The sequence below is a fragment of the Mauremys mutica genome, chromosome 12 (assembly GCF_020497125.1).
Source record: "Mauremys mutica isolate MM-2020 ecotype Southern chromosome 12, ASM2049712v1, whole genome shotgun sequence".
Taxonomy (NCBI): Eukaryota; Metazoa; Chordata; order Testudines; family Geoemydidae; genus Mauremys; species Mauremys mutica.
Genome location: NC_059083.1, coordinates 52,671,847 through 52,695,831, shown reverse-complemented (window position 1 = coordinate 52,695,831; position 23,985 = coordinate 52,671,847). Strand labels below are relative to the sequence as shown.

Sequence of the window (23,985 nt, the reverse complement as noted above, 5' to 3'; positions counted from 1 at the left end):
CAGGCTTGGAGGATTTCAATGTGACAAATGCACATTGAACCACCATTCTACACCTATTGAGAAGATAATTAAGCCTTCTTTTGCCATGGCCTCTGATCAGGATACTGTTTCATATACCCACGCAGAAGGGGGTACATGGGATCCCCTAGAATAACCATGGAAACAGTAATTCCATTTATGACATTGTCATTTGGAATAGTGTTCCGGCCTGTCCATGAAGGTAGATGGCCGACTGATGGAAAACCTTGGCATCATGAACTTTTCCAGGGCAGCCCACGTTGGCATCCATAACTTTGCCTCTGTAGTCCCCAAGGGCCACATACCCATGGAGTAGTACCTTTTGCAATCTCTGTACTCTGGCTCCTTGAGTACATACAATCATGGCCCCGGTGCAGTCGGGAAATCCTATTCTCTCCAAACTAGCAGTTACTTCAGGGATATTGTTTATTCCCCCACATTTGGCTAAACCACACACATGACTGCCTAAGAAACCTCAGCTACCACTTTAGATTCCAGTCGACTTTCCAACCCCAAACTGGTTAGCAATGGACCCGTAGGACTCTGGGGTATAGCAAACTACTTTTGAACAGGAATGGCTTCCCTTGCATATGTGTCGTGGTGGTGAAGGGTCCAGACAAGCTGCTAACAAGGCTCCAGAATTGTATCTTTCTTCATGAGCAAGGTATGGTCATACCAGGTCTGCATGACGATGGGATCCCACCAGTCTGTGCTTGTGGCCCTGCTGCAGAAGCACCGGTCTACACAGGGGGCATCAGTGGGTCTTCCGAGAGCTATGAGCAGCATCAGCCAGTTTGAGTCTGCCAGGTCTATATCACCGTCCTCCTCCTCCTCCAACAGGTGCCTTCTTCTGCAGGTCAGAAAATGCCCCCGAAATGTCCACCAGCACCTCAGGGAAGCTCTGCCCATTGCCTGAAACAGGAGTGAAAGCACAAGCAAGACAAGTGTTTCAAATGCTGACTGTGACAGGTTAGATCACAGAAACCCTCCTGGGAGCTGTGACCTGAGTTCCCAGACTACTCCTACCCCTGCTTTCCCTGACAGCTCAGGACTCCAGTATCTGTCTTGCTGAGCCAGACATTCCCGTCTGTTCCAACAAAGACCCAGGGTCTGAATTACTTGCCCCAAAGCTGCAGGTTTACCCGAAAGCAGATAACAGAAGTGGGCTTGTCTTTAGCACTCAGATGCCCAACTCCTAGTGGGGTCTAATCCCAAATAAATCTGTTTTACCCTGTATAAACTTTATGCAGGGTAAACTCATACATTGTTCGCCCTCTATAACACTGATAGAGAGATATGCACAGTTGTTTTCTCCCCCAGGTATCAATACATACTCTGAGCTAATTGATTAGTAAAAAGTGATTTTATTAAATACAGAAAGTAGGATTTAAGTGGTTCCAAGTAGTAACAGACAGAACAAAGTAAGTCACCAAGCAAAATAAAATAAAATGTGCCAATCTATGTCTAATCAAACTGAATACAGATAAGATACTCACCAGTTCCAGAATGCTCCCTTTTACAGACTAATCTCCTTTTAGCCTGGGTCCAGCAATCACTCACACCCCTTGCAGTCACTGGCCTTTGTTCCAGTTTCTTTCAAGTATCCTGGGGGGTGGAGGGGCTCTCTTGTTAGCCAGCTGAAGACCTGGCACAGGCTGTTTTGACTTAGATCTGCATAGTGCAGCTAAGATGCCTGAGCACTGGTGTGAGGCCTGGGTCTAGAAATTGTAAACCTAGTGTTAATATTCAGTATGGACACTCAAGTATAGGTTTACACTCACTGAGCCTATGGGTTCAAGTCCCACACACCGTAGGCTTACATTGCAGTATAGGCACACGCTTACACTCATTTAATCCATTGCAAGATGACACACAGTACAACAAATGGGAAGACCAGAACAATCTTCCCAGATATAAAGTTATGGAGCTTTTGGGAATCCAGGACGTCAAGGAGAGAGAAAATATTTGAACCACCTAATTCTGCCCACAGTGATCTGAGGCCAGTGCCAAGTAGAATGTGGCATTCACACAATTCAGAGAGAGCAGAGAAATAGATGAAACACGTATCTGAAGTCTTAAATGTCGTCATGTGGAGTGTAGAGCGCAAGACAGTCAGGTTTCCAATTAAGGCAGTAGCAAGTATCAGCTTTAACCACAAATGGGAATGTCATCAACCCAAAAAGTAGCATGTCCTCACGTTCCCCGAAACAGTTCGTATTGGTGTGAGCTTGGGCCCCACTACATGTAAACTTTCTTGCTCATTAAAACAGATAGATTCTTTTACAGATCAGTGACTAGTTCTGAATTGATTTGAGCAACATATATTAATGGATGACTTTTCTCAGGGCCTCCTTCACCTCTTTGTTTCGCAGGCTGTAGATGAGGGGATTGAGCATGGGAGTCAGGACTGTGTAGAAGACAGAGAACACTTTGTTCAGGGCTTTCAATGTATTAGTTTTTGGTAGCAGATACACAGTCATTAGGGTCCCATAGAAAAGTGTAACCACAATGAGGTGAGAGGAGCAGGTGGAAAAGGCCTTTTGCCTCCCGGTAGTGGAAGGGATTCTCAGGATAGTAGCAATGATACAAACATAGGACGTCACAGTTAATAGAAATGGGCAAGGCGAGTCTAGGCAGGCAAGTATTACACTAACCAGTGTGATCATGCTGGTGTCACTGCAGGAGAGCTGTAGCATTGGAGAAAAATCACAAAAGAAATGGTCAATTTCACTGGGGCCACAGAATGTTAATTGTGACATAAAACACATCATTATTACACAAGTTAGAAATCCACTTATCCAAGACCCCGCTGCTAGCTGGAGGCACAACCTGCCATTCATCAGGGCTGCATAACGCAGGGGTTTACATATCGCTAAATACCGATCATAAGACATTGCTGCTAGGAGATAACATTCTGTAGCTGCCAGAGAAACAAAGCAATAAAACTGTGCAAAACAGCCACTGACAGAAATGGTTCTGTCTCCAGTCAGGAGACTGGCCAGTAACCTGGGCAGGACGGTGGAGGTGTAGCAGGTCTCCAAGCAGGACAAGTTTCCCAGGAAAAAGTACATGGGAGTGTGAAGGTGCTGATCAGCCACAATTAGTGCAACGATGAGGATATTCCCAGATATGGTCACCATGTAGATCACCAGGAAAACCAGGAAGAGAAGGAGCTGCGATTCAGGGAGATTCCCGAATCCCAGGAGGATGAATTCTGTGATGATCGTTCGATTGTCCTCTTCTGCTTTGTCTATGAGGTGCATCTAGGTACAAAGAAAAATACTAAAACTCAGAGATGGGACTTTCAAAAGGATAAACATCCCATTAACTTAAGCAAGTGCAGAAGGACAGATATCCAGAGGCATTTAGGCACCCAAAGTTGCAGATCGGCACCTAGTGGGATTTTCAAAAATATTTAGCCAACCTAGGTGCCTAAAGACCAGTTTTTTAAAGGTATTTAGGTGCTGCAGCACACAGCATCACAATGCCCCAGCCTAAATCTCATTTTCACAGATTTAGGAACTGAGGTGTCTACATTCTATTGACTATTCTACAGTCTTCCATGCCTAAATCCAGGGTTTCTCAAACAGGGGTCGCTGCTTGTGTAGTGAAAGCCTCTGGCGTGCTGGGCTGGTTTGTTTACCTGCTCCTTTCGCAGGTCCGGCCGATCAAGGCTCCCACTGGCCGCGGTTCGCTGCTTCGGGTCAATGGGAGCTGCTGGAAGTGGCGCAGGCTGAGGGATTTACTGGCCACCGCTTCCAGCAGCTCCCATTGGCCCAGAGCAGCGATCCACGGCCAGTTGGAGCGGCGATCGGCCAGACCTGCAGACCGGACAGTTAAACACACCTGCCCGGCATGCCAGGGGTTTCCCTACACAAGCGGCAACCCCTGTTGGAGAAACCCTGCCTAAATCCTTTTGAAAATGGAATTTAGGCTCCTCAATCATTTAGGAATTGTTGCAACACTGAGTTCAGCAACCCTTAAATATCTTTAAAAATCTGGTCCTGAGGGCTTTGCTTTATTAAGATCTTAATTCAAACTATGCAGAGCCACAAAAGATCTACTGGTCCTCAAAGGATGCTAGCCACTGGGAAGTTTTAGCCCACTCTAAAAATGGTCAACGGCGCTAACAGAGTGTAAAGGAATGGCTTTAACAAGAACGATCTCACAGCCTTTCCTCACATGAATAAATCCACGAGGTCTAACTCTGATCTCACAAACTGGTTTTTGCAATATTAACTTCTGCCGGAGATCCTCCCATTTTACAGCTGCCCAGGTGAGGTCAGAGTCAGGAGCTATAAATTATGAGTACATGTGCATCCTACATGCTATGTATTTTATTTTTAAATAACTGACTTGCTGCACTGAATATATATATATAATTGTATTTTATTATAATGGGAGTTGGGGGGTCTACATTCATAAGTGGGATGGACAGAGGAGTAGGTCTGGTTGATCTACCTTGTAATCTCAAAGAACATTGCAAAGAGATGATGCAGTGCTCAATGCCTCCTGACAGCTGCTGAGAACTCTCAGCTGACGCTCCGGTCAGTGGAGGAAAGGCTCTGCCGGAGACAACCAGCAGCTACAGGGTCAGGAACATGCACAGAACTTCCACTTTAGGGGAAAATCCAGAGGGACATTTTAGAAACAACTGAGGAAATTGGTGAGAATCCATGTGAAAGAGGTGAGTTGTCAGGGAGATAGAAAGGCATTCAACCCCTGTCTAAAGGGCTGGGGGATGGGAGGTAAAGGCTATGGAATCGCCCTGGATAGTGTTATGCTCACAGGATACAAACAGGGAAGTTAGATTAAAACATCAAATACTCTCTCTGGAAGGTTGCAATGTAATATGACTTTATTGCATAAAATCCAAAACCCCAATGCACAAAACCAGAGAGAGAAATGCAGTCTGTTCCCTAAAACAGAGACACCAAACTCACCCCACATTGCTCTAGGCTGGCTCTTTTCAGACTGACCGCTGAAAGACACTGATCCCATGCTTCCCTACAGAGCCCCCTGGTCTGCAAGCAAGACCAGGAGAACCCTTAAGAATTTACAGTGATAGCACATAACAGTTTTCAATAAAGCACAGACACCTTAGAAAGAGAGGGAAAGATACAGGCAAACAGAGAAACAGACAGAGAGGCACAGAGAGACGTATACAGACAGACAGAGATATTAGACAGATAGAGGGAGATGTGTGAAACAGCTCTATTTAACATTAGAGCTGACTGGAATTTTTTTTCTTCACAGAAATTTTTGACTTTTTGTGAAAAAAACTGACAATCAAAATTTTGTGGCTGAAAAGAAAAAATGTTCCACCAGAAGCTGGAAGCTTCTGATTTTTGACCTAATATTTTTCAGTTTTTGGCTGAAATGTTTTTGGATTCTGGCCAAAACGTTTTTTGTTTTTAAATAAAAACATACCATTTTTCCAGGGAAAGTAGACAGTTTTCATGAAAAAAATCCATTTAATATGCAAACCCAAATTTTACATAAAAAAATAAAAAAAACAGTTTTGACAAGAAATTTCCTGCTAGCTCTATTTATCAAAAGAAATGTAACACATCTGAAAAGGCAATATAAAAAACCCCTCTGGCCAGATTTTTAAAGCTATTTAGGTGCTGCAGCACACAGCATCGCAATGCCCAAGCCTAAAGCTCATTTTCCCAGATTTAGACAATGAGAAGTCAACAGTTTATTGACAGACAATGGGATTTAGACTCTTCCATGCCTAAATCCCTTTTGAAAATGGAATTTGGGCTCCTCAATCAGATGGGTATTAATAATAATAATAATAATAATTGTAGCTATTTTGGGGAGGAGGGATAGCTCAGTGGTTTAAGCATTGGCCTGCTAAACCCAGGATTATGAGTTCAATCCTTGAGGGGGCCACTTAAAGAGCTGGGGTAAAATTCTGTCTGGGGATTGGTCCTGCTTTGAGCAGGGGGTTGGACTAGATGACCTCCTGAGGTCCCTTCCAACCCTGATATTCTATGAGTCTATATACCACTCTCCTATAACTGGAAGGGACTTCAGAAACCTCTAAATAGATTTAAAAATCTGTTCCTGAGGCCTTTGCTGAATCAGGACCTTAATTCAAGCTATTCAGAGCCACAAGGGATATACTGTTCGTCAAAGGATGCTAGCCACTGGGAAGTTTTATCCCACACTAAAAATGGTCAGCAGAGCTAAGAGAATAAAGGAATGGCTTTAACAAGTACAATCTCACAGTGTTTCCTCACATGAATAAATCTATGAGGTCTAATTCTGATCTCCTAAACTGTTTTTTACAATATTAATTTCTGCCAGAGATCCTCCCATTTTACAGCTGCCCAGGTGAGCTCAGAACCAGGAGCAGTAAATTCTGAGTAGACAGACAGACAAATAGAGCCTTTGTAGTTCAGTTGTTTTCATAGTAGTACACTACATGGTCTAAGGTCCTTAATCAGCCTTCACTCAGTGACTATTCCCAAATACCCAGAAGAATGGAAGTGTGTTGGTTACAGACCAAGCAAAATCGTAGTATCTGAGCACCTCACAGTCCTTAATGTATTTATCCTCACAATGCCACAGTGAGATTGGAAAAGGTTTCTGTGCCCATTGTACAGATGGAGAACTGAGGCCCAGAGGGTCAGTTTGATAAGGTACTTAGTGCCTAAAAATGCAAATCAGGGCTAGTGGGATTTTACAAAGTCCTTCATCAGCCTCAGTGCCTATCTCGCATTCAAGCCAAAGGATATTAGATGCCTAACCTGCTTAGATGCTTTACAGCATTCCACTTGGTGCCTATCTACATGATTTGGTGCCTCAACACCTTTAAAATCTGGCCTAAGCAATTCCCCCAAAGAGCCCCAGGGAGCCTGCTGGAGAATAGAGAATTGACTCCATATGTCCAACATCCCAGGTTAGCCCCCTACCCAAATCTATCCAGAGCTATAGCTTGCCACGTTGTTCAGTTTCCTGAATTACTCAATGATCTCTAGTGAGTTCCAGGAGACAAATACACATTGTGTAAAAAGAACATTGTTTCATGTCTGAGTGCTAAAGGTGTTGTCTGTTAAGTTGATTGGGTCATTCTTGATTTGTAGGTGCACCTGATGGAGTTTCTCTGTCCCATTCATTAGTCCTTAACCTCTCACATGTCCCGCCTTGTTCATCTCCTCTTTCAGTGAAACTCCCTGAGTCTTTTCTGAGGCTGGGATATTCAAAGGGACCTAAAGAAATTAGACACTGTTGAAAAATTAAGGGGAGTTGGACACCTGACTCCGCTGAAATTCTCAGCCCCATTAAGCTCTGCCCATCCATGCATCTGCTTCTCCTCTCACGCTCTGCTCCGTTCCCAGTCCCATGCAGTAAATGGGAAAAGAAGAGACGCTCTCTCCTCTCTTCCCCCAGCTCTGAGACAGCAGGTGCAGCTCAGGAGCCTGCATGTGAGCACCAGCAGAGCAGGGCGTGAGCATGCTCTCCTCATGCTAATGCCTGAGACACTGAGAGCAGGACCTTGACTAGCAGCACAGCTGGGAAACTCCCTCTGCCCAGTGCCCTGCCCCGTGCACAAAGGGAATGCCCCGAGCAGGCACATACAGACCCCTGTCCCTCTCCTCCCCTCCTTGACACCCTGAGACACACTCTACCCCAGGTGCGCTCTGCAGCCCAGCTGAAGAGTGAGAGTGTCTGGGCCTGGATTTTGTGCAGCATCCCGGGTGCAACAGAACAGCTGGAACTCAATGCTCCCAGCACACTCTGCAGTGTCACAGTTCAGCCCTGTTGGGCGGGGGTAGGATTGACACCTATCAAGGGCAGAATAGGAAGTGAGAGGGAGCAGGATATGCACACCTATGGTGTGCGCCTGACAGACAGCTCCAGCTGTGCTCCTTCCCACTACTGCACCTTTTCCTCCCTACATGAGATCCCCAGGATCTGATCACGGGCTTGTCTAAATGGAGAGTTAGATCATGGTGAGCTGGGTGTGAATCTCCAGAGCACTAGCCTGCCACGTACTAACACGCTGTGTGGACCCTGCTCCAGTGCACTAAACATTCCCTAGTGCACATTGACCTACCCCCATTTCAAACAGCACTAGGGCAAAATCCACTAGGGGACTTTTAGTGTGTGATAGCTGGATCCGCGCAGCCCCTTACTGCACAGCAACCTACCGCACTGTAGATTTCCACCCCAGCTTGCCACACACTGACTCCCTGTGTGGACAAATCCCAGGAAGGTTTAGATTTTACCTTTAATCCTCAGCAAGAAGCGGTGACCTCTGTTTCGATGCTGAGTGGGTGTGGGGATCTGATTTCCACTTCCATGCTGCTCCCCTCTGTCTTCTGCTCTCAGAGTTTGTCTACAGGGTGGGGTAGTTCACTCAAGAGCAATGGGATTTCTAAAGGGCACCAACGTCTGCCACACGAACTGGCTCATGTAGAATCTTGCTCGTGCCCACTGAAAGTTCCTTTGTTCATGACACATTGGGCAACTTTAGAATTAGCACCCCGCTGTGGTGCACCACTGCCCCATATGGACAAGCCCTTATTTGCTCTGCAAAGACACCTACCTTCCACTGCTGCACTGGGCTGGCTCTTGATTTCTTGCTTGATGCAACACCCGTGCATATTACAAGGAGCTTCCATGCCTCCTGCTCTGGAGCCTTCTAGGGTTTATAGGGGAAAGCAGCCTCACATTGGCTCAGGCAGCTCTTGGGATCTCCGCTGAGGCTGCTGCTAATGATCCCTGCTTTGCAAGTGCCCTCAGGAGGGAATTCAATGCTATGGTGCTTGTTAAGACAGTATAAACATCATGGCCATTGACTACTGAGGCCTGGTCTCCACTACAGAGTTAGGCTGACTCAAGGCATCTTACGTCGACCTAACTATGGAAGCGTTTACACTTAAATTTCACTCCCGCTGATGTAACTGCCCCACTACGCTGACTTAATAACCCAACCTCCACGAACAGTGTAGAGTCAAGGTTGATGTAGTTAGTGTCAATGTAGACACTGCGTTGCTTATGTCGACTGTTGCTGCCCTTCAGGAGCCTGCCCACGATGCCCCACACTGTCAGTGCAATCGGCGCGAGTGCTCCTGGTGAGGTCACAAGGAGCAAAGTGCAGACACGCACGAGCGATGTAATTACTGTGGCGACTGTCTGCTGGCGTAAGTTAGGTCGACTTAATTCTGCAGTGTGGACATGGCCTGAGTTTGAGAAGAATGAGATGCTTAGGATTTGGCCCATAGCAGTTATTCTTTACTGACTGTCTGGTCTAGCTTGCCCATTCCAGGGTGAATTAACAGGTGTGTTGTATGTAAGACCTGGGAGGTAATTGTTCTGCTCTGCTCGGCACTGGTGACGCGTCAGCTGGAGTAGTGTGTCCAGTTCTGGGCACTGCACTTTAAGAGGGATGGGGAAAAATTAGACACAGTCCAGAGGAGAGCAACAAAAATGATAAAGAGGTTTAGAAAACCTGACCTGTGAGGAAAGGTAGAAAGAATTGGGCGTGTTTAGCCTGGAGAAGAGAAGGGTGAGGGGGGACGTGGTAACAGTCTTCAGAGACCTACCAGTTTGTTAGAAAGAGGATGATGATCCACTTCTTCTCCACGTGCCCTGACAGTAGGACAAGAAGGAAAACTATAACAAAACATGCAGAGGAGTGGGGAGGAACACTGTGGAATCACAGAGCAACTGAGTGGCCAGTGGAGAAGCAACTGGATTGAGACTATTCCCAGCTCTGCAACTGGCTTATTGAATGACCATGGGCAAGTCACATCACCGCTTTATGCATCAGTTTCCCATCTGTAAAATGGGGATAATGATGTCAAGCTCTTGGACATCTGTTGATGAAAAGCACAATATAAAAACTAGGTCTTTTGATTATTACCGAGTCACCGTAGCGCATCAACTGCAAACCTAGGTGAGAACGACAGTTGTCTAAATGGCCAGGAACTCCCACCAACAAACATTGCTCCTTCTGTTTAAAAAACTAGGAATTAAAATGTATGTCACAAAAAAAATCTTTGTTAAAGCAGAGTTAAGGTGCCCAGTGATAGCTCAGGCCCTTCACAAAGGCTGAGTTCAGCAAAACTCTGACTTCTGAGAACCAGGAAATAGAGAAAGAAGATAAATGCCCACACAACCTTAACTCTGCCCTATTTGTGCGATACCTCAAAAAACCCACACTACACATTCCCACTCTATCGTGTCACTGCTGTGGGTAGGTGCTTCCTGCCATGGCCTATGCTCAAACCCTGATCATACTCACCCGACAGGATACCACACTTTAAAGTGTAATGGCCACTTCACACCCTTTTCCAGCCCCTGAGTTGAGGAGAGTATTGTTGCACTGTGGCAGCACAGGCTTTTCAAGATTACCTGGCTCACTCATGCCATCCCGGATGATGGGGGAAGAAGGGCTGTCAGGCTGTCTGGAGTTGCTGAAGAGCACGGGTACCAGCCTCAGGGCAGACTGTTCAGAATCAGATCATAACCCTCACATTGGCTGTGAGTTCTAGACTTAGATTTCAACAACCAAGTATCAAGTGGGACCTCCTCAAGCACTAGAACAGCCTTAACATGGAGTCACAGACAGTCCCCTTGGACACTCCGGTCTGTCTTGCCTGCCTTTGTGATAGCTGGCCCCTTCCACCAAAAATCACAATAATATTAAGGGAGCTGACCCCTGGCAGGCACCGACATGGCTTCCCCATGCTAAGGGGAGGTGTCAGTGGGTGCCGCACAATCCCAGGCACCACAAGAAATGTCACAGGGACATATAATAAAATTAAAAGATGGCAAATTCTGAACCAATAAATACCTTTTTCCACGATGTGTGATTAGACTGTAGTCATCAAAGTGGGACTGGACATTTGTATGGCTAACAAGAATAACCAGAGTTATCATAGGCAATGATGATGATTCCTATTACTCTAAGCAGCAAGTTGGGTTGTTTTTCTCTAGGGACCAGACAGAGACGCAAACACTCAGGCCTGGTCTGCACTAGGAGTTTATGTTGAATTTAGATCTGATCGCTGTGTGGGGCGATCAGTCTGTGCTTTCGGAGCTGCGCTCCAACAAACGTAATGCCAAGACCTACGAGAAGGTCTCCAAAGCCATGGCACTCAGAGGATACAGCTGAGATGCAACGCAGTGCCCCGTGAAAATCAAGGACATGAGACAAGGCTACCAAAAAATCAAAGCGGCAAACGGACGCTCCGGAGCCCAGCCCCAGACATGCCGCTTCTACGAGGCACTGCATGCCATTCTCGGTGGGTCTGCCACCACTGCCCCACCAGTGACCGTGGACTCTGACGATGGGATAGTGTCGACGGGCAGTTTCTCGGCGATGTTCGCGGATGGGGAAGATGAGGAAGGGTTTGTGGAGGACGAGGCAGGCGACAGCGCTCACAATACTGATTTCCCCGACAGCCAGGATCTCTTCATCACCCTCACAGAGATCCCCTACCAACCCTCCCCGGCCGTTAACCCGGACTCTGAATCAGGGGAAGGATCAGTCGGTAAGTGCTATAAACATGTAAACATTTATTTTTTTAAAAACAGGAATAAAAACTATATGAAAAGAAGGTCAATGCATATGGGGATAGAACAGAAATCCTCTTGGGAGAGTTCCATGAAGCTCTCGTAGAGGTACTCGAAAAGCCTCCGCAGGAGGTTCCTGGGGAGAACTGCCTTATTGGGTGCTCCGTGGAAGCACACTCTTCCGCGCCAGGCTATCCTCAGGTACTGTGGGAGCATTGCCTCCACGAGCATGGCAGCATAGGGCCCTGGTTTGTGCAGGGTTTCACGCAGCATGCGCTCTCTTTCTGTCTTAGTGACCCACGTCAGGGTGATCTCGCTCGGCGACTGCTGCATCTAATTAGGGGAATTAGTGTAATGTTACTATTGGGAATGCTTCCCTTTTCCTTTGCATAACAATAAGCGTCGTTTAACAGCCACGCGGTGGAGGCTGCAGAGGGGAAGCATACAGGGATCTTTCCCGGGGACAGCCGCGAGGGGGTGGAACAGGGTCAGAGTTTATGCTTTCCGGATTGCCTGCAGCAGGAGGGCACTGCTATACACTAACTTTTAAGTAGCCTAAAGTTTACAGCTTACCATGCCTGCTACACGGCTTACCATGGCTGCTACACAGATTCTGCTGTCCTGCCCCGCTTGTCTGATCTCCAGTGCAAGACCCCAGGCAATGAAAGCGAAGGCCGAAAATTCGAACTTGTCCTGAGAGCGCATGAGATAGGTGCCGTGTATGGTCTTGTTCACAGAGACAGACTAGACAGTGTTCAGTGTTTGCAAACATGTATCTTTGCAAGGAAATCACTTCCTTTTTCCCATCACACAGCTGCGGCTGTTTCCCGACCTGCCCCGGCATCCCCCTCACAGAGGCTGGCGCAGATTAGGCGGCGAAAGAAAAAACTCGGGACGAGATGTTCGCTGAACTGATGGCCTGCTCCAGAGCCGAGGCGGCCCAGCAGAGCCAGTGGAGGGAGACCCTCTCCCAGTACCAGCGCTCACACAGCGAACGGGAGGACAGGTGTCGGCAGGAAGACCAGCAGGCAACTCAAACGCTGCTTGGCCTAATGAGGGAGCAAACGGACACGCTCCGGCGCCTTGTGGATGTTCTGCAGGACCGCAGGCAGGAGGAGAGAGCCCCCCTGCACTGTATCTGCAACCGCCCTCCCCCGCCACAAAGTCCTGTCCCCCCCTCACCCAAAATAACAAGAAGGAGGGGCGCTAGGGGCCGTGAAAACTGTCACTCCACCCCAGCAGAGCGCTCATGTACCAAACAGCTCTCATTCCCTAAATTTTGAGAAGTGCTTCCCTTCCTGGCTCACCCAATCCCAAATCCCAGTTTCATCCCCCAACTGTGTAGTTGAGTATTAAAAATAGTTTGCTGTTCATTACTGTTTCCGTCATGTTTCTTTGCAGAAGACTTTGTGTGAAGGGGGGGGAGGGGTTTGTTAATTGCATAGGACAGCCACCATTACCAGGGTACAGACATGGGGGCAGGATCAACAGCAGGTCACACACAGAGTGCAGTCACGAGGCACCCGGTCACTCTGGGAGGTGTCTGCTGCCCCAGGTCAGTCTGGGAGGTGTATGCTGCCCCAGGGTCCTAGCGCCTGGCATCCACAAATGGCAAGGCAGGCTGCCCTTACCATGCCCTTCCACCCTAGCCATGAGCCTCTCCGATGCCCTGAGCCCCAGCCAGAGCCCTCATCCCCCTACACCTACTCATCCTTCCCACACACCCCTCACCCCTTCCTGCAAACCCACCCCTTCCTGCACACCCTCCTGTAACCGTCCTCCCCCCAGAGACCGCTGTAGGAGCAGGAGCTTGTCATTCCTCGAGTGTAGAAGCGGTCTGTACATCACTGCACACTGTACCCACCACAGTCTGCGTCCCTGTTGTAACCCTTGAACGAGAATTCGTTAGTAAAGAAAACTTTGTTAATTAACAATGTTCCACTAACTTTATTTTTAAACGTCTGTTGGAAGGGGGGAAACCTGGTGAACAAACCTGGGGTATGTAACCGAAGAAAAAAGTCAACAGTAACTGAAACAGGGGCAGGTTCAGCTTCTCTGTAAAGAAACCTGCTCTCTGAGGAACCTAGCTTTCAAAGCCTCCCGGATGCACAGCGCTTCCCGCTGGGCTCTTCTAATCGCACGGGTGTCTGGCTGAGCGTAATTAGCAGCCAGGTGATTTGCCTCGACCTCCCATCCCGCCATAAAGGTCTCCCCCTTGCTCTCACAGAGATTGTGGAGCACACAGCAAGCTGCAATAACAATGGGGATATTGGTTTCGCTGAGATCCGAGCGAGTCAGTAAGCTCCTCCATCTCCCCTTGAGACGTCCGAAAGCACACTCCACCACCATTCTGCACTTGCTCAGCCAGTAGTTGAAGAGTTCTTTGTCACTGTCCAGGGCGCCTGTATAGGGCTTCATGAGCCAGGGCATTAGCGGGTAGGCTGGGTGCCCGAGGATCACTGTAGGCATCTCCACATCCCCAACAGTTATTTTGTGGTCCGGGAAGAAACTACCTTCCTGCAGGCGTCTAAACAGACAAGAGTTCCTGAAAACATGCGCGTCATGAACCTTGCCCGGCCACCCGACGTAGATGTTGGTAAAACGTTCCCTATGGTCCACCAGTGCTTGCAGCACCATTGAAAAGTAGCCCTTTCGGTTAATATACTGGCTGGCCTGGTGGGCTGGTCCCAGGATAGGGATGTGAGTCCCATCTATAGCCCCACCGCAGTTTGGGAATCCCATCACGGCGAAGCCATCTATGACGACCTGGACGTTTCCCAGGGTCACTACCTTTGTGAGCAGTAGGTCAACAATTGGGTTGGCTACTTGCATCACAGCAACCCCTACGGTAGATTTGCCCACGCCAAAGTGGTTCGCTACTGACCGGTAGCTGTCTGGCGTTGCAAGTTTCCAGAGGGCTATGGCCACTCGCTTCTGCACACTCAGGGCTGCTCGCATCCGGGTGTCCTGGCGCTTCAGGGCAGGGGACAGCAAGTCACAGAGTTCAAGGAAAGTGCCCTTACGCATCCTGAAGTTTTGCAGCCACTGTGATTCATCCCAGACCTGCAGCACTATGTGGTCCCACCAGTCCGTGCTTGTTTCCCGGGCCCAGAATCGCCGTTCCACAGCATGAACTTGACCCATTGCCACCATGATCTCCGCGGCATGGGATCCCGTGCTTTGTGAGAGGTCTGTGCCACTCTGACACTTCATGTCCTCACCGTGCTGCCGGAGCCTCCTCGCCCGATTTCTCAGCAGCTGACTGTGGAAGAGGTGGACGATAAGGTGCGAGGAATTGACAATGGCCATAAGTGCAGCGATGATCACAGCGGGCTCCATGCTCGCAGTGCTGTGGCGTCCGTGCTGTCACTGACCAGAAAAGTGCGCGAACAGATTGCCCGCCGGCGCTTTCAGGGAGGGAGGGCGGGAGTGACGGTTGAATGATGACAGTTACCCAAAACCACCCTTGACACATTTTTCCCCCAGCAGGCATTGGGGGCTCTACCCAGCATTCCAATGGGAAGCGGGGACTGCGGGAACTGTGGGATAGCTGCCCAGAATGCACCGCTTCCAATGTCAACGCTTGCCCCGTTAGTGTGGACTCACAAAATCGAATTAGTGTCCTTAGTGTGGATACACAAATTCGACTTCATAAGGTCGAATCCACAAATTCGACCTAAGTTAAATCGAACTACTCTTGTAGTGTAGACATACCCTCAGACACTCTCAGCTATTCTGCTGCAAGAATAAGAGAACCCTGAGTAGATGCTGAGGGCATTAGGGTTCAAACCTCCCCAAACACAATGTGTATCTCCATGCCAGGGAGAGACTGCGTATTGTTATTCGTTTTTGACCCGAGTGGCTAGTCATAGTTTGGAGCCATGGGGATGTCCCAGTTGGAAGTAGACATTGATGGAGTCTGATATTTTCTTTGATCCAATCTCGTTTATTGACAAGGAATATTCAAAGTCCGACTTCTCTGAATGCATAAGGAAACAAAAACAAAAAGAGCAGCTTCTTTGCTTACTGCCCCAAGTCTCGTTAGCCACCTCGTTTGACCCAAAAGCTTTCCTTTTCCAGGCTCACACTGGGCTACTGTTTGCCTTCCTTGCTTTTTTCCCTCAGGCTCCCTCTCTCTCTTCTGTGTGTTCTCTCTCCTCTCTCTTCTCTCACACACCAACCCATGCTTAGCCAAACCCTTCTGCCCACTCAGTCCAAATTCCTGGGCAGGTTCACACATCGTTTTTCTTAGGTGGGGGCTTCTGATTAACTCTTCCTGACAGTTATGTGAATAGAAGGGGGTGTCCACACATCAGTTAGAATAAGTTTTTTAACTCAACCATAAGAAGGTTTGGTCCAGGTCATAATGACATCCCTCACCTCCGGGGAGGCTCAGGCTAGTCACCCAGGTTTGGCCCCAACCTACAACATCCACACAGCTATTTTTAGCATGCTAGCACAAGCCCCGCTAACACGAGTCTGTCTACCCAGCCTGGGAGGTCACCTTCAGCTGCCATGTAGACAACCCCCAGCGGTGCAGCTACTGTCAATGCTTTCAGTTAGTTCATTTGTATTCATTAGGATCAGAGATGTAAGGATTAAAGGACTATTCAATGGTTAGAATTTTCAAAAGCACCAAAGTGACTTCAGAGCCTGAGTTCCCCTTTCAGAATGACCTAAGGACGAGGGAATCTCTGTCTCATAGAAAGTCAATGAGATTTATGCTTCTAAGACAGCTAGACACTTTTGGAAATTTTACCCAATGTGCTTCAGGGTGAAAGGAGCTGGCATGTGTCATGATTAGCATTTCCTCCATGCCTACATGCTGCTTTTTTGTTTGACATTGATTTTGTTGTTGTTGTTGCTGTAGCAAAGAGGTTGTGTCAACAGAAACCATTCACATCATTTATTTTATTTTGATAGCCACTACTCTGCATAGGATCTGATGCATTGGGTTTTAGGGAATGTGTACACTGCAATGTAAGCCCAAACTCACACTCAGGTTTGAGGATTTCAATCTGACAAACGCACATTCAACCACCATTCTACACCTATTGAGAAGATAATTAAGCCTTCTTTTGCCATGGCCTCTGATCAGGATACTGTTTCATATGCCCAGGCAAAAGGGGGTACATGGGATCCCATAGATTAACCATGGAAACAGTAATTCCATTTATGACATTATCATTTGGAATAGCGTTCCGGCCTGTCCATGAAGGTAGATGGCCGACTGACGGAAAACCTTGGCATCAGGAACTTTTCCAGGGCAGCCCACGTTGGCGTCCATAACTTTGCCTCTGTGGTCCCCAATGGCCTGCATACCCATGGAGTAGTACCTTTGCATTGTCTGTACTCTGGCTCCTTGTGTACATACAATCATGGCCCCAGTGCAAGTTCTGGTCAACCCAGGTCTGCATGACGATAGGGTCCCACCTGTCTGTGCTTGTGGTCCTGCTGCAGAAGCACTGGTCTACACAAGGGGCATCAGAGGCTCTCCCAAGACCCATGAGCAGCATCAGCCAGTTTGAGTCTGCCAGGTCTGTATCACCCTCCTCCTCATCCAACAGGTCCCTTCTTCTGAAGGTCAGAAAATGTCCCCGAAATGTCCACCAGCGCCTCAGGAAAGCTCTGCCCATTGCCTGAAACAGGAGTGACAGCACAAGCAAGACAAGTGCTTCAAACGTTGACTGTGACGGGTTATATCAAAGAAACCCCTCTTGGAGCTGCGACCTGAGTGCCCAGACTACTCCTACCCCTGCTTTCCCTGACAGCTCAGGACTCCAGCATCTGTCTTGCTGAGCCAGACATTCCCGTCTGTTCCAACAAAGACCCAGGGTCTGAATTACTTGCCCCAAAGCTGCAGGTTTACCTGAAAGCAGCTAACAGAAGTGGGCTTTTCTTTAGCACTCAGATGCCCAACTCCCAGTGGGGTCTAAACCCAAATAAATCAGTTTAACTCTGTATAAAGATTACGCAGGGTAACTCATACATTGTTAGCCCACTATAACACTGATAGAGAGATATGCACAGTTGTTTTCTCCCCCAGGTATTAATACATACTCTGAGTTAATTAATAAGTAAAAAGTGATTTTATTCAATACAGAAAGTAGGATTTAAGTGGTCCCAAGTAGTAACAGACAGAACAAAGTAAGTCACCAAGAAAAATAAAATAAAACGTGCAAATCTATGTCTAATCCATCTGAATCCAGATAAGATCCTCACCAATTCCAGAATGCTCCCTTTTACAGACTAATCTCATTCTAGGCAGTAGCAAGTATCAGCTTTAGCCACGGATGGGAATGTCATCAACCCAAAAAGTAGCATCTCCTCACATTCCACAAAGCAGTTCCCATTGGTGTGAGCTTGGGCCCTACTAGATGTAAACTTTCTTGCTCATTAAGCCAGATGGATTCCTTCACAGATCAGTGACTCCATCTGAATTCATTTGAGCAGCATATATTAACGGATGATGTTTCTCAGGGCCTCCTTCACCTCTTTGTTTCGCAGGCTGTAGATGAGGGGGTTGAGCATGGGAGTCAGGACTGTGTAGAAGACAGAACACTTTGTTCAGGGCTTTCAGTGTATTGGTTTTTGGTAGCAGATACACAGTCATTAGGGTCCCATAGAAAACTGTAATCACAATGAGGTGAGAGGAGCAGGTGGAAAAGGCCTTTTGCCTCCCGGTAGTGGAAGGGATTCTCAGCGTAGCAGCAATCATACAAACATAGGATGTCACAGTTACTAGAAATGGGCAAGGCAGGTCTAGAGAGGTGACTATGAAACTAACCAGTGTGATCATGCTGGTGTCACTGCAGGAGAGTTTTAGCATTGGATAAAAATCACAAAAGAAATGGTAAATTTCATTGGGGCCACAGAATGTTAATTGTGACATAAAACACATCATTATTACACAAGTTAGAAATCCGCTTATCCAAGACCCCGCTGCTAGCTGGAGGCACAACCTGCCATTCATCAGGGCTGCATAACGCAGGGGTTTACATATCGCTAAATACCGATCATAAGACATTGCTGCTAGGAGATAACATTCTGTAGTTGCCAGAGAACCAAAGCAATAAAACTGTGCAAAACAGCCACTGACAGAAATGGTTCTGTCTCCAGTCAGGAGACTGGCCAGTAACCTGGGCAGGATGGTTGAGATGTAGCAAGTCTCCAAGCAGGACAAGTTCCCTAGGAAGAAGTACATGGGGGTGTGAAGGTGCTGATCAGTGACAACTAGCGCAATGATGAGGATGTTCCCAGACATGGTCACAATGTAGATCACCAGGAAAACCAGGAAGAGAAGCAGCTGCAGTACAGGGAGATTCCCGAATCCCAGGAGGATGAATTCTTTCATGATCGTTCGATTTTCCTCTTCTGTTTTCTCTATGAGGTGCGTCTAGGTACAAAGAAAAATACTAAAACTCAGAGGTGGGACTTTGAAAAGGACAAACATCCTGTCGGCTTAAACAAGTGCAGAAGGACAGATATCCAGAGACATTTATGAACCCAAATTTGCAGATAGGTGCCTAGTGGGATTTTCAAAATACTTAGGCAAGCTATGTGCCTCAAGACCAGATTTATAAAGCTATTTAGGTGCTGCAGCACACAGCATCACAATGCCTAAGCCTAAATCTCATTTTCCCAGATTTACGCAAAGAGGACTCTACAGTCTATTGACAGCCAATGGGATTTAGCCTCCTCCATGCCTAAATCCCTTTTGAAATCAATTGGGATTTGTTGCAACACAGAGCTCAGCAACCTTTAAATAGCTTTAAAAATCTGGTCCTGACGGCTTTGCTGAATCAGGATCTTAAATCAAGGTATGCAGAGCCAGAAAGGATCTGCTGTTCCTCAAAGGATGCTAGCCACTGGCAAGTTTTAGCCTATACTAAAAATGGTCAGCGGCGGTAAGAGAGAGTAAAGGAATGGCTTTAACAAGAATGATCTCACAGCCTTTCCTCACATAAATAAATCCACGAGGTCTAATTCTGATCTCCCAAACTGTTTTTTTGCAATATTGAGATCCTCCCATTTTACAGCTGCCAGGGTGAGCTCAGAACCAGGAACTGTAAATTCTGAGTAGACAGACAGAAATATAGAGCCTTTTTAGTTCAGTTGTTTTCCTAGTAGTACACTGCATGGTCTAAGGTCCTTAATCAGCCTTCACTTAGTGACTATTCCCAAATACCCAGAACAATGGAAGTTTGTTGATTACAGACCGAGAAAAATAATAGTATCTGAGCACATTACAGTCCTTAATGTATTTATCCTCACAGTGAGATTGGAAAAGGTTTCTGTGCCCATTGTACAGATGGAGAACTGAGGCCCCGAGGGTCAGTTTGATAAGGTACTTAGTGCCTAAAAATGCAGCTCAATGCCCAGTGGGATTTTACAAAGTCCTTCATCAGGCCCAGTGCCTCACTCCCATTCAAGCCAAAGGATATTAGATGCCTAACCTGTTTAGATGCTTGTCAGCATTCTATTTAGTGCCTATCTGGATGATTTGGTGCCTCAACACCTTTAAAATCTGGCCTAAGCAATTCCCCCAAAGGGCCCCAGGGAGCCTGCTGGAGAACAGAGAATTGACCCCACGTGTCCAACATCCCAGGTTAGCCCCCTACCCAAATCTATCCAGAGCTATAGCTTGCCACGTTGTTCAGTTTCCTGAATTACTCAATGATCACTAGTGAGTTCCAGGAGACAAATACACATTGTGTAAAAAGAAAATTGTTTCATGTCCGAGTGCTAAAGGTGTTGTCTGTTAAGTTGATTGGGTCACTTTTGATTTGTAGGTGCACCTGATGGAGTTTCTCTGTCCCATTCATTAGTCCCTAACCTCTCACATGTCCCACCTTGTTCGTCTCCTCTTTAAATGAAACTCCCTGAGGGCTTGGCTACACTTATGGTTTGCAGCGCTGGTCATCCAGCTGTGTAGGAGCAGCGCTGGTGTGTGGCCACACTCACAGCTACCAGCGCTGGTGTGTGGCCACATTTGCAACATTTGCAGCGCTGTTGGGAGTGCTGCATTATGGGCAACTATCCCAGAATTCAAGTGGCAACAACGTGCTTTTCAAAAGAGGGGGGTGGAAGGTGGTGTACTGTGACAGGGAGCGGGGAAGAGAGAGAGAGTGGATTTTTGGAGCCAACACTGTGTGTTAGTTTCCTGGATTGAAAAATTACAAAATGTTCACGAGCCCTTAGTCTTAACTCTTAATTGCAAACAGCCTGCCTCCAACACGGACTCCCCGCTGTTTCACTCACTCCCTGTGGTGTACTGTGACAGGGAGCGGGGAAGAGAGAGAGAGTGGATTTTTGGAGCCAACAGTTTAGCTTCCTGGATTGAAAAATCACAAAATGTTCGTGAACCCTTGGTCTTAATTGCAAACAGCCTGCCTCCAACGCTGTTTTCTGTCAAGCAAACATTCACTCCCTGCCTCTCATTTGATCGTTCACAGCCAGGTACAGATAGCTCCTGTTTGCTGTGATCAGTGTTTGTTTTTTAGATAAGCAGTTCAACGGAGCTCCGATCAGAGTTCACAACAAAACAAAGAGAGGCTGCATAACAAAACAAAGAGAGTAATTTAGTTAAAAGCTTTCTGGGATATCTCCTTATTCCCTGGAGGCCAATAAAAGCGCTGGTGTGTGTCCACACTTGATGAGCAGTGCTGGATCACCTGCGCTGCAATCGCTACACCCCAACCTGGACAGGTGTACAGCCAGGGCTGCAGTCAGGGAGTTGCAGCACTGGATGTGCCTTGCAGGTGTGGACGGTTACTAATTGCAGCGCTGGAAAGCCTCTACCAGCGCTGCAACTTGCAAGTGTAGCCAAGCCCGAGTCTTTTCTGAGGCTGGGATATTCAAAGGAACCTAAAGAAAAGAGACGCTGTTGAAAAATTAAGGGGAGTTGGTCACCTGACTCCCCTGAAATTCTCAGCCCTATTAAACTCTGCCCATCCATGCTTCTGCTTCTCTTCTCACCCTCTGCTCCGTTCCCAGCCCCATGCAGTAAATGGGAAAAGAAGAGATGCTCCCTCCTCTCTTCCCCCAGCTCTGAGACAGCAGGTGCAGCTCAGGAGCCTGCATGTCAGCACCAGCAGAGCAGGGCGTGAACATGCTCTCTTCATGCTAATGCCTGAGACACTGAGCCTCATGGAAGCTCTGCCCATTGCCTGAAACAGGAGTGAAAGCACAAGCAAGACGAGTGCTTCAGATATTGACTGTGACAGGTTGGATCACAGAAACCCTTCTGGGAGCTGCAACCTGAGTTTCCAGACTACTTCTACCTCTGCTTTCCCTGACAGCTCAGGGCTCCAGCATCTGTCTTGTTGAGCCAGACATTCCTGTCTGCTCCAACAAAGACCTAGGGTCTGAATTACTTGCCCCAAAGCTGCAGGTTTACTTGAAAGCAGCTAACAGAAGTGGGCTTGTCTTTAGCACTCAGATGCCCGACTCCCAATGGGGTCTAATCCCAAATAAAGCCGTTTTACCCTGTATAAACTTTATGCAGGGTAAACTCATATATTGTTCACCCTTTATAACACTGATAGAGAGAGATGCACAGTTGTTTTCTCCCCCAGGTATTAATACATACTCTGAGTTAATTAATTAGTAAAAACTGATTTTATTAAATACAGAAAGTAGGATTTAAGTGGTTCCAAGTAGTAACAGACAGAACAAAGTAAGTCACCAAGCAAAATAAAATAAAATGCGCCAATCTATGTCTAATCAAACTGAATACAGATAAGATCCTCACCAGTTCCAGAATGCTCCCTTTTACAGACTAATCTCCTTTTAGCCTGGGTCCAGCAATCACTCACACCCCTGCAGTCACTGGCCTTTGTTCCTGTTTCTTTCAAGTATCCTGAGGGGTGGAGAGGCTCTCTTGTTAGCCAGCCGAAGACCTGGCACAGGCTGGTTTGACTTAGATCTGCATAGTGCAGCCTAGATGCCTGAGCACTGGTGTGAGGCCTGGGTCTAGAAATTCTAAATCTAGTGTTAATATTCAGTGTGGACCATCAAGCCTAGGTTTACACTCACTGAGCCTACGGGTTCAAGTCCCACACTTCCTAGGCTTACATTGCAGTATAGGCACACCCTTAAACCCCTTCTACACATTGCAAGATGACACACAGCACAACAAATGGGAAGACCAGTACAATCTTCCCAGATACAAAGTTTTGGAGCTTTGGGGAATCCAGGACATCAAGGAGACAAAAAATATTTGAACCAGCTAATTCTGCCCACAGTGATCTGAGGCCAGTGCTAAGTAGAATGTGGCATTCACACAATTCAGAGAGAGCAGAGAAATAGATGAAACACGTATCGGAAATCTCAAATGTCATCATGTGGAGTGTAGAGCACAAGACAGTCAGGTTTCCAATTAAGGCAATAGCAAATATCAGCTTTAGCTAGGAATGGGAATGTCATCAACCCAAAACGTAGCATGTCCTCACGTTCCCCAAAGCAGTTTCTATTGCTGTGAGCTTGGGCCCCACTAGATGTAAACTTTCTTGCTCATTAAGACAGATAGATTCTTTCACAGATCAGTGACTCGTTCTGAATTGATTTGAGAAACATATATTAACGGATGACTTTTCTCAGGGCCTCCTTCACCTCTTTGTTTCGCAGGCTGTAGATGAGGGGGTTGAGCATGGGAGTCAGGACTGTGTAGAAGACAGAGAACACTTTGTTCAAGGTTTTCAGTGTATTGGTTTTTGGTAGCAGATACACAGTTATTATGGTCCCATAGAAAACTGTAACCACAATGAGGTGAGAGGAGCAGGTGGAAAACGCCTTTTGCCTCCCGGTGGTGGAAGGGATTCTGAGGATAGTAGCAATGATACAAACATAGGACGTCACAGTTAATAGAAATGGGCAAGGCGAGTCTAGGAAGGCGAGTATGAAACTAACCAGTGTGATCATGCTGGTGTCACTGCAGGAGAGCTGTAGCATTGGAGAATAATCACAAAAGAAATGGTCAATTTCATTGGGGCCACAGAATGTTAATTGTGACATAAAACACATCATTATTACACAAATTAGAAACCCGCTTATCCAAGACATTGCTGCTAGGAGATAACATTCTGTAGCTGCCAGAGAAACAAAGCAATAAAACTGTGCAAAACAGCCACTGACAGAAATGGTTCTGTCGCCATTCAGGAGACTGGTCAGTAACCTGGGCAGGACGGTGGAGGTGTAGCAGGTCTCCAAGCAAGACAAGTTCCCCAGGAAGAAGTACATGGGGGTGTGAAGGTGCTGATCAGCCACAACTAGCACAACAATGAGAATGTTCCCAGATATGGTCACAATGTAGATCACCAGGAAAACCAGGAAGAGAAGCAGCTGCAGTTCAGGGAGATTCCCGAATCCCAGGAGGATGAATTCTGTGATGATCGTTCGATTGTGCTCTTCTGCTTTGACTATGAGGTGCAT

At 47.1% G+C, this 23,985-nt stretch overlaps 3 protein-coding genes across 3 annotated transcripts; all 3 read right to left on the bottom strand.

Moving 5' to 3' along the window:
- Positions 1 to 2,342: 2,342 nt before the first annotated feature.
- On the bottom strand, positions 2,343 to 3,281 carry LOC123346947 (olfactory receptor 11L1-like). Its single transcript, XM_044984383.1, has one exon. It carries the CDS (start codon positions 3,279 to 3,281, stop codon positions 2,343 to 2,345), a length of 939 nt encoding a protein of 312 aa, XP_044840318.1.
- Positions 3,282 to 18,012: 14,731 nt separating this feature from the next.
- Positions 18,013 to 21,555, bottom strand: LOC123346946 (olfactory receptor 6N1-like). Its single transcript, XM_044984382.1, is given in 3 exon segments — positions 18,013 to 18,109; positions 18,111 to 18,949; positions 21,532 to 21,555. Coding segments are annotated over 3 exon segments (960 nt in total).
- A 1,578-nt stretch (positions 21,556 to 23,133) lies between these two features.
- Positions 23,134 to 23,985, bottom strand: LOC123346945 (olfactory receptor 6B1-like). The gene has a single exon (XM_044984381.1). The coding sequence runs from the start codon at positions 23,983 to 23,985 to the stop codon at positions 23,134 to 23,136; it is 852 nt and encodes a 283-aa protein (XP_044840316.1).

Coding starts and splice junctions, on each gene's coding strand:
- LOC123346945 (XM_044984381.1), bottom strand. CDS start 23,985: ATGCACCTCATAGTCAAAGCAGAAGAGCACAATCGAACGATCATCACA.
- LOC123346947 (XM_044984383.1), bottom strand. CDS start 3,281: ATGCACCTCATAGACAAAGCAGAAGAGGACAATCGAACGATCATCACA.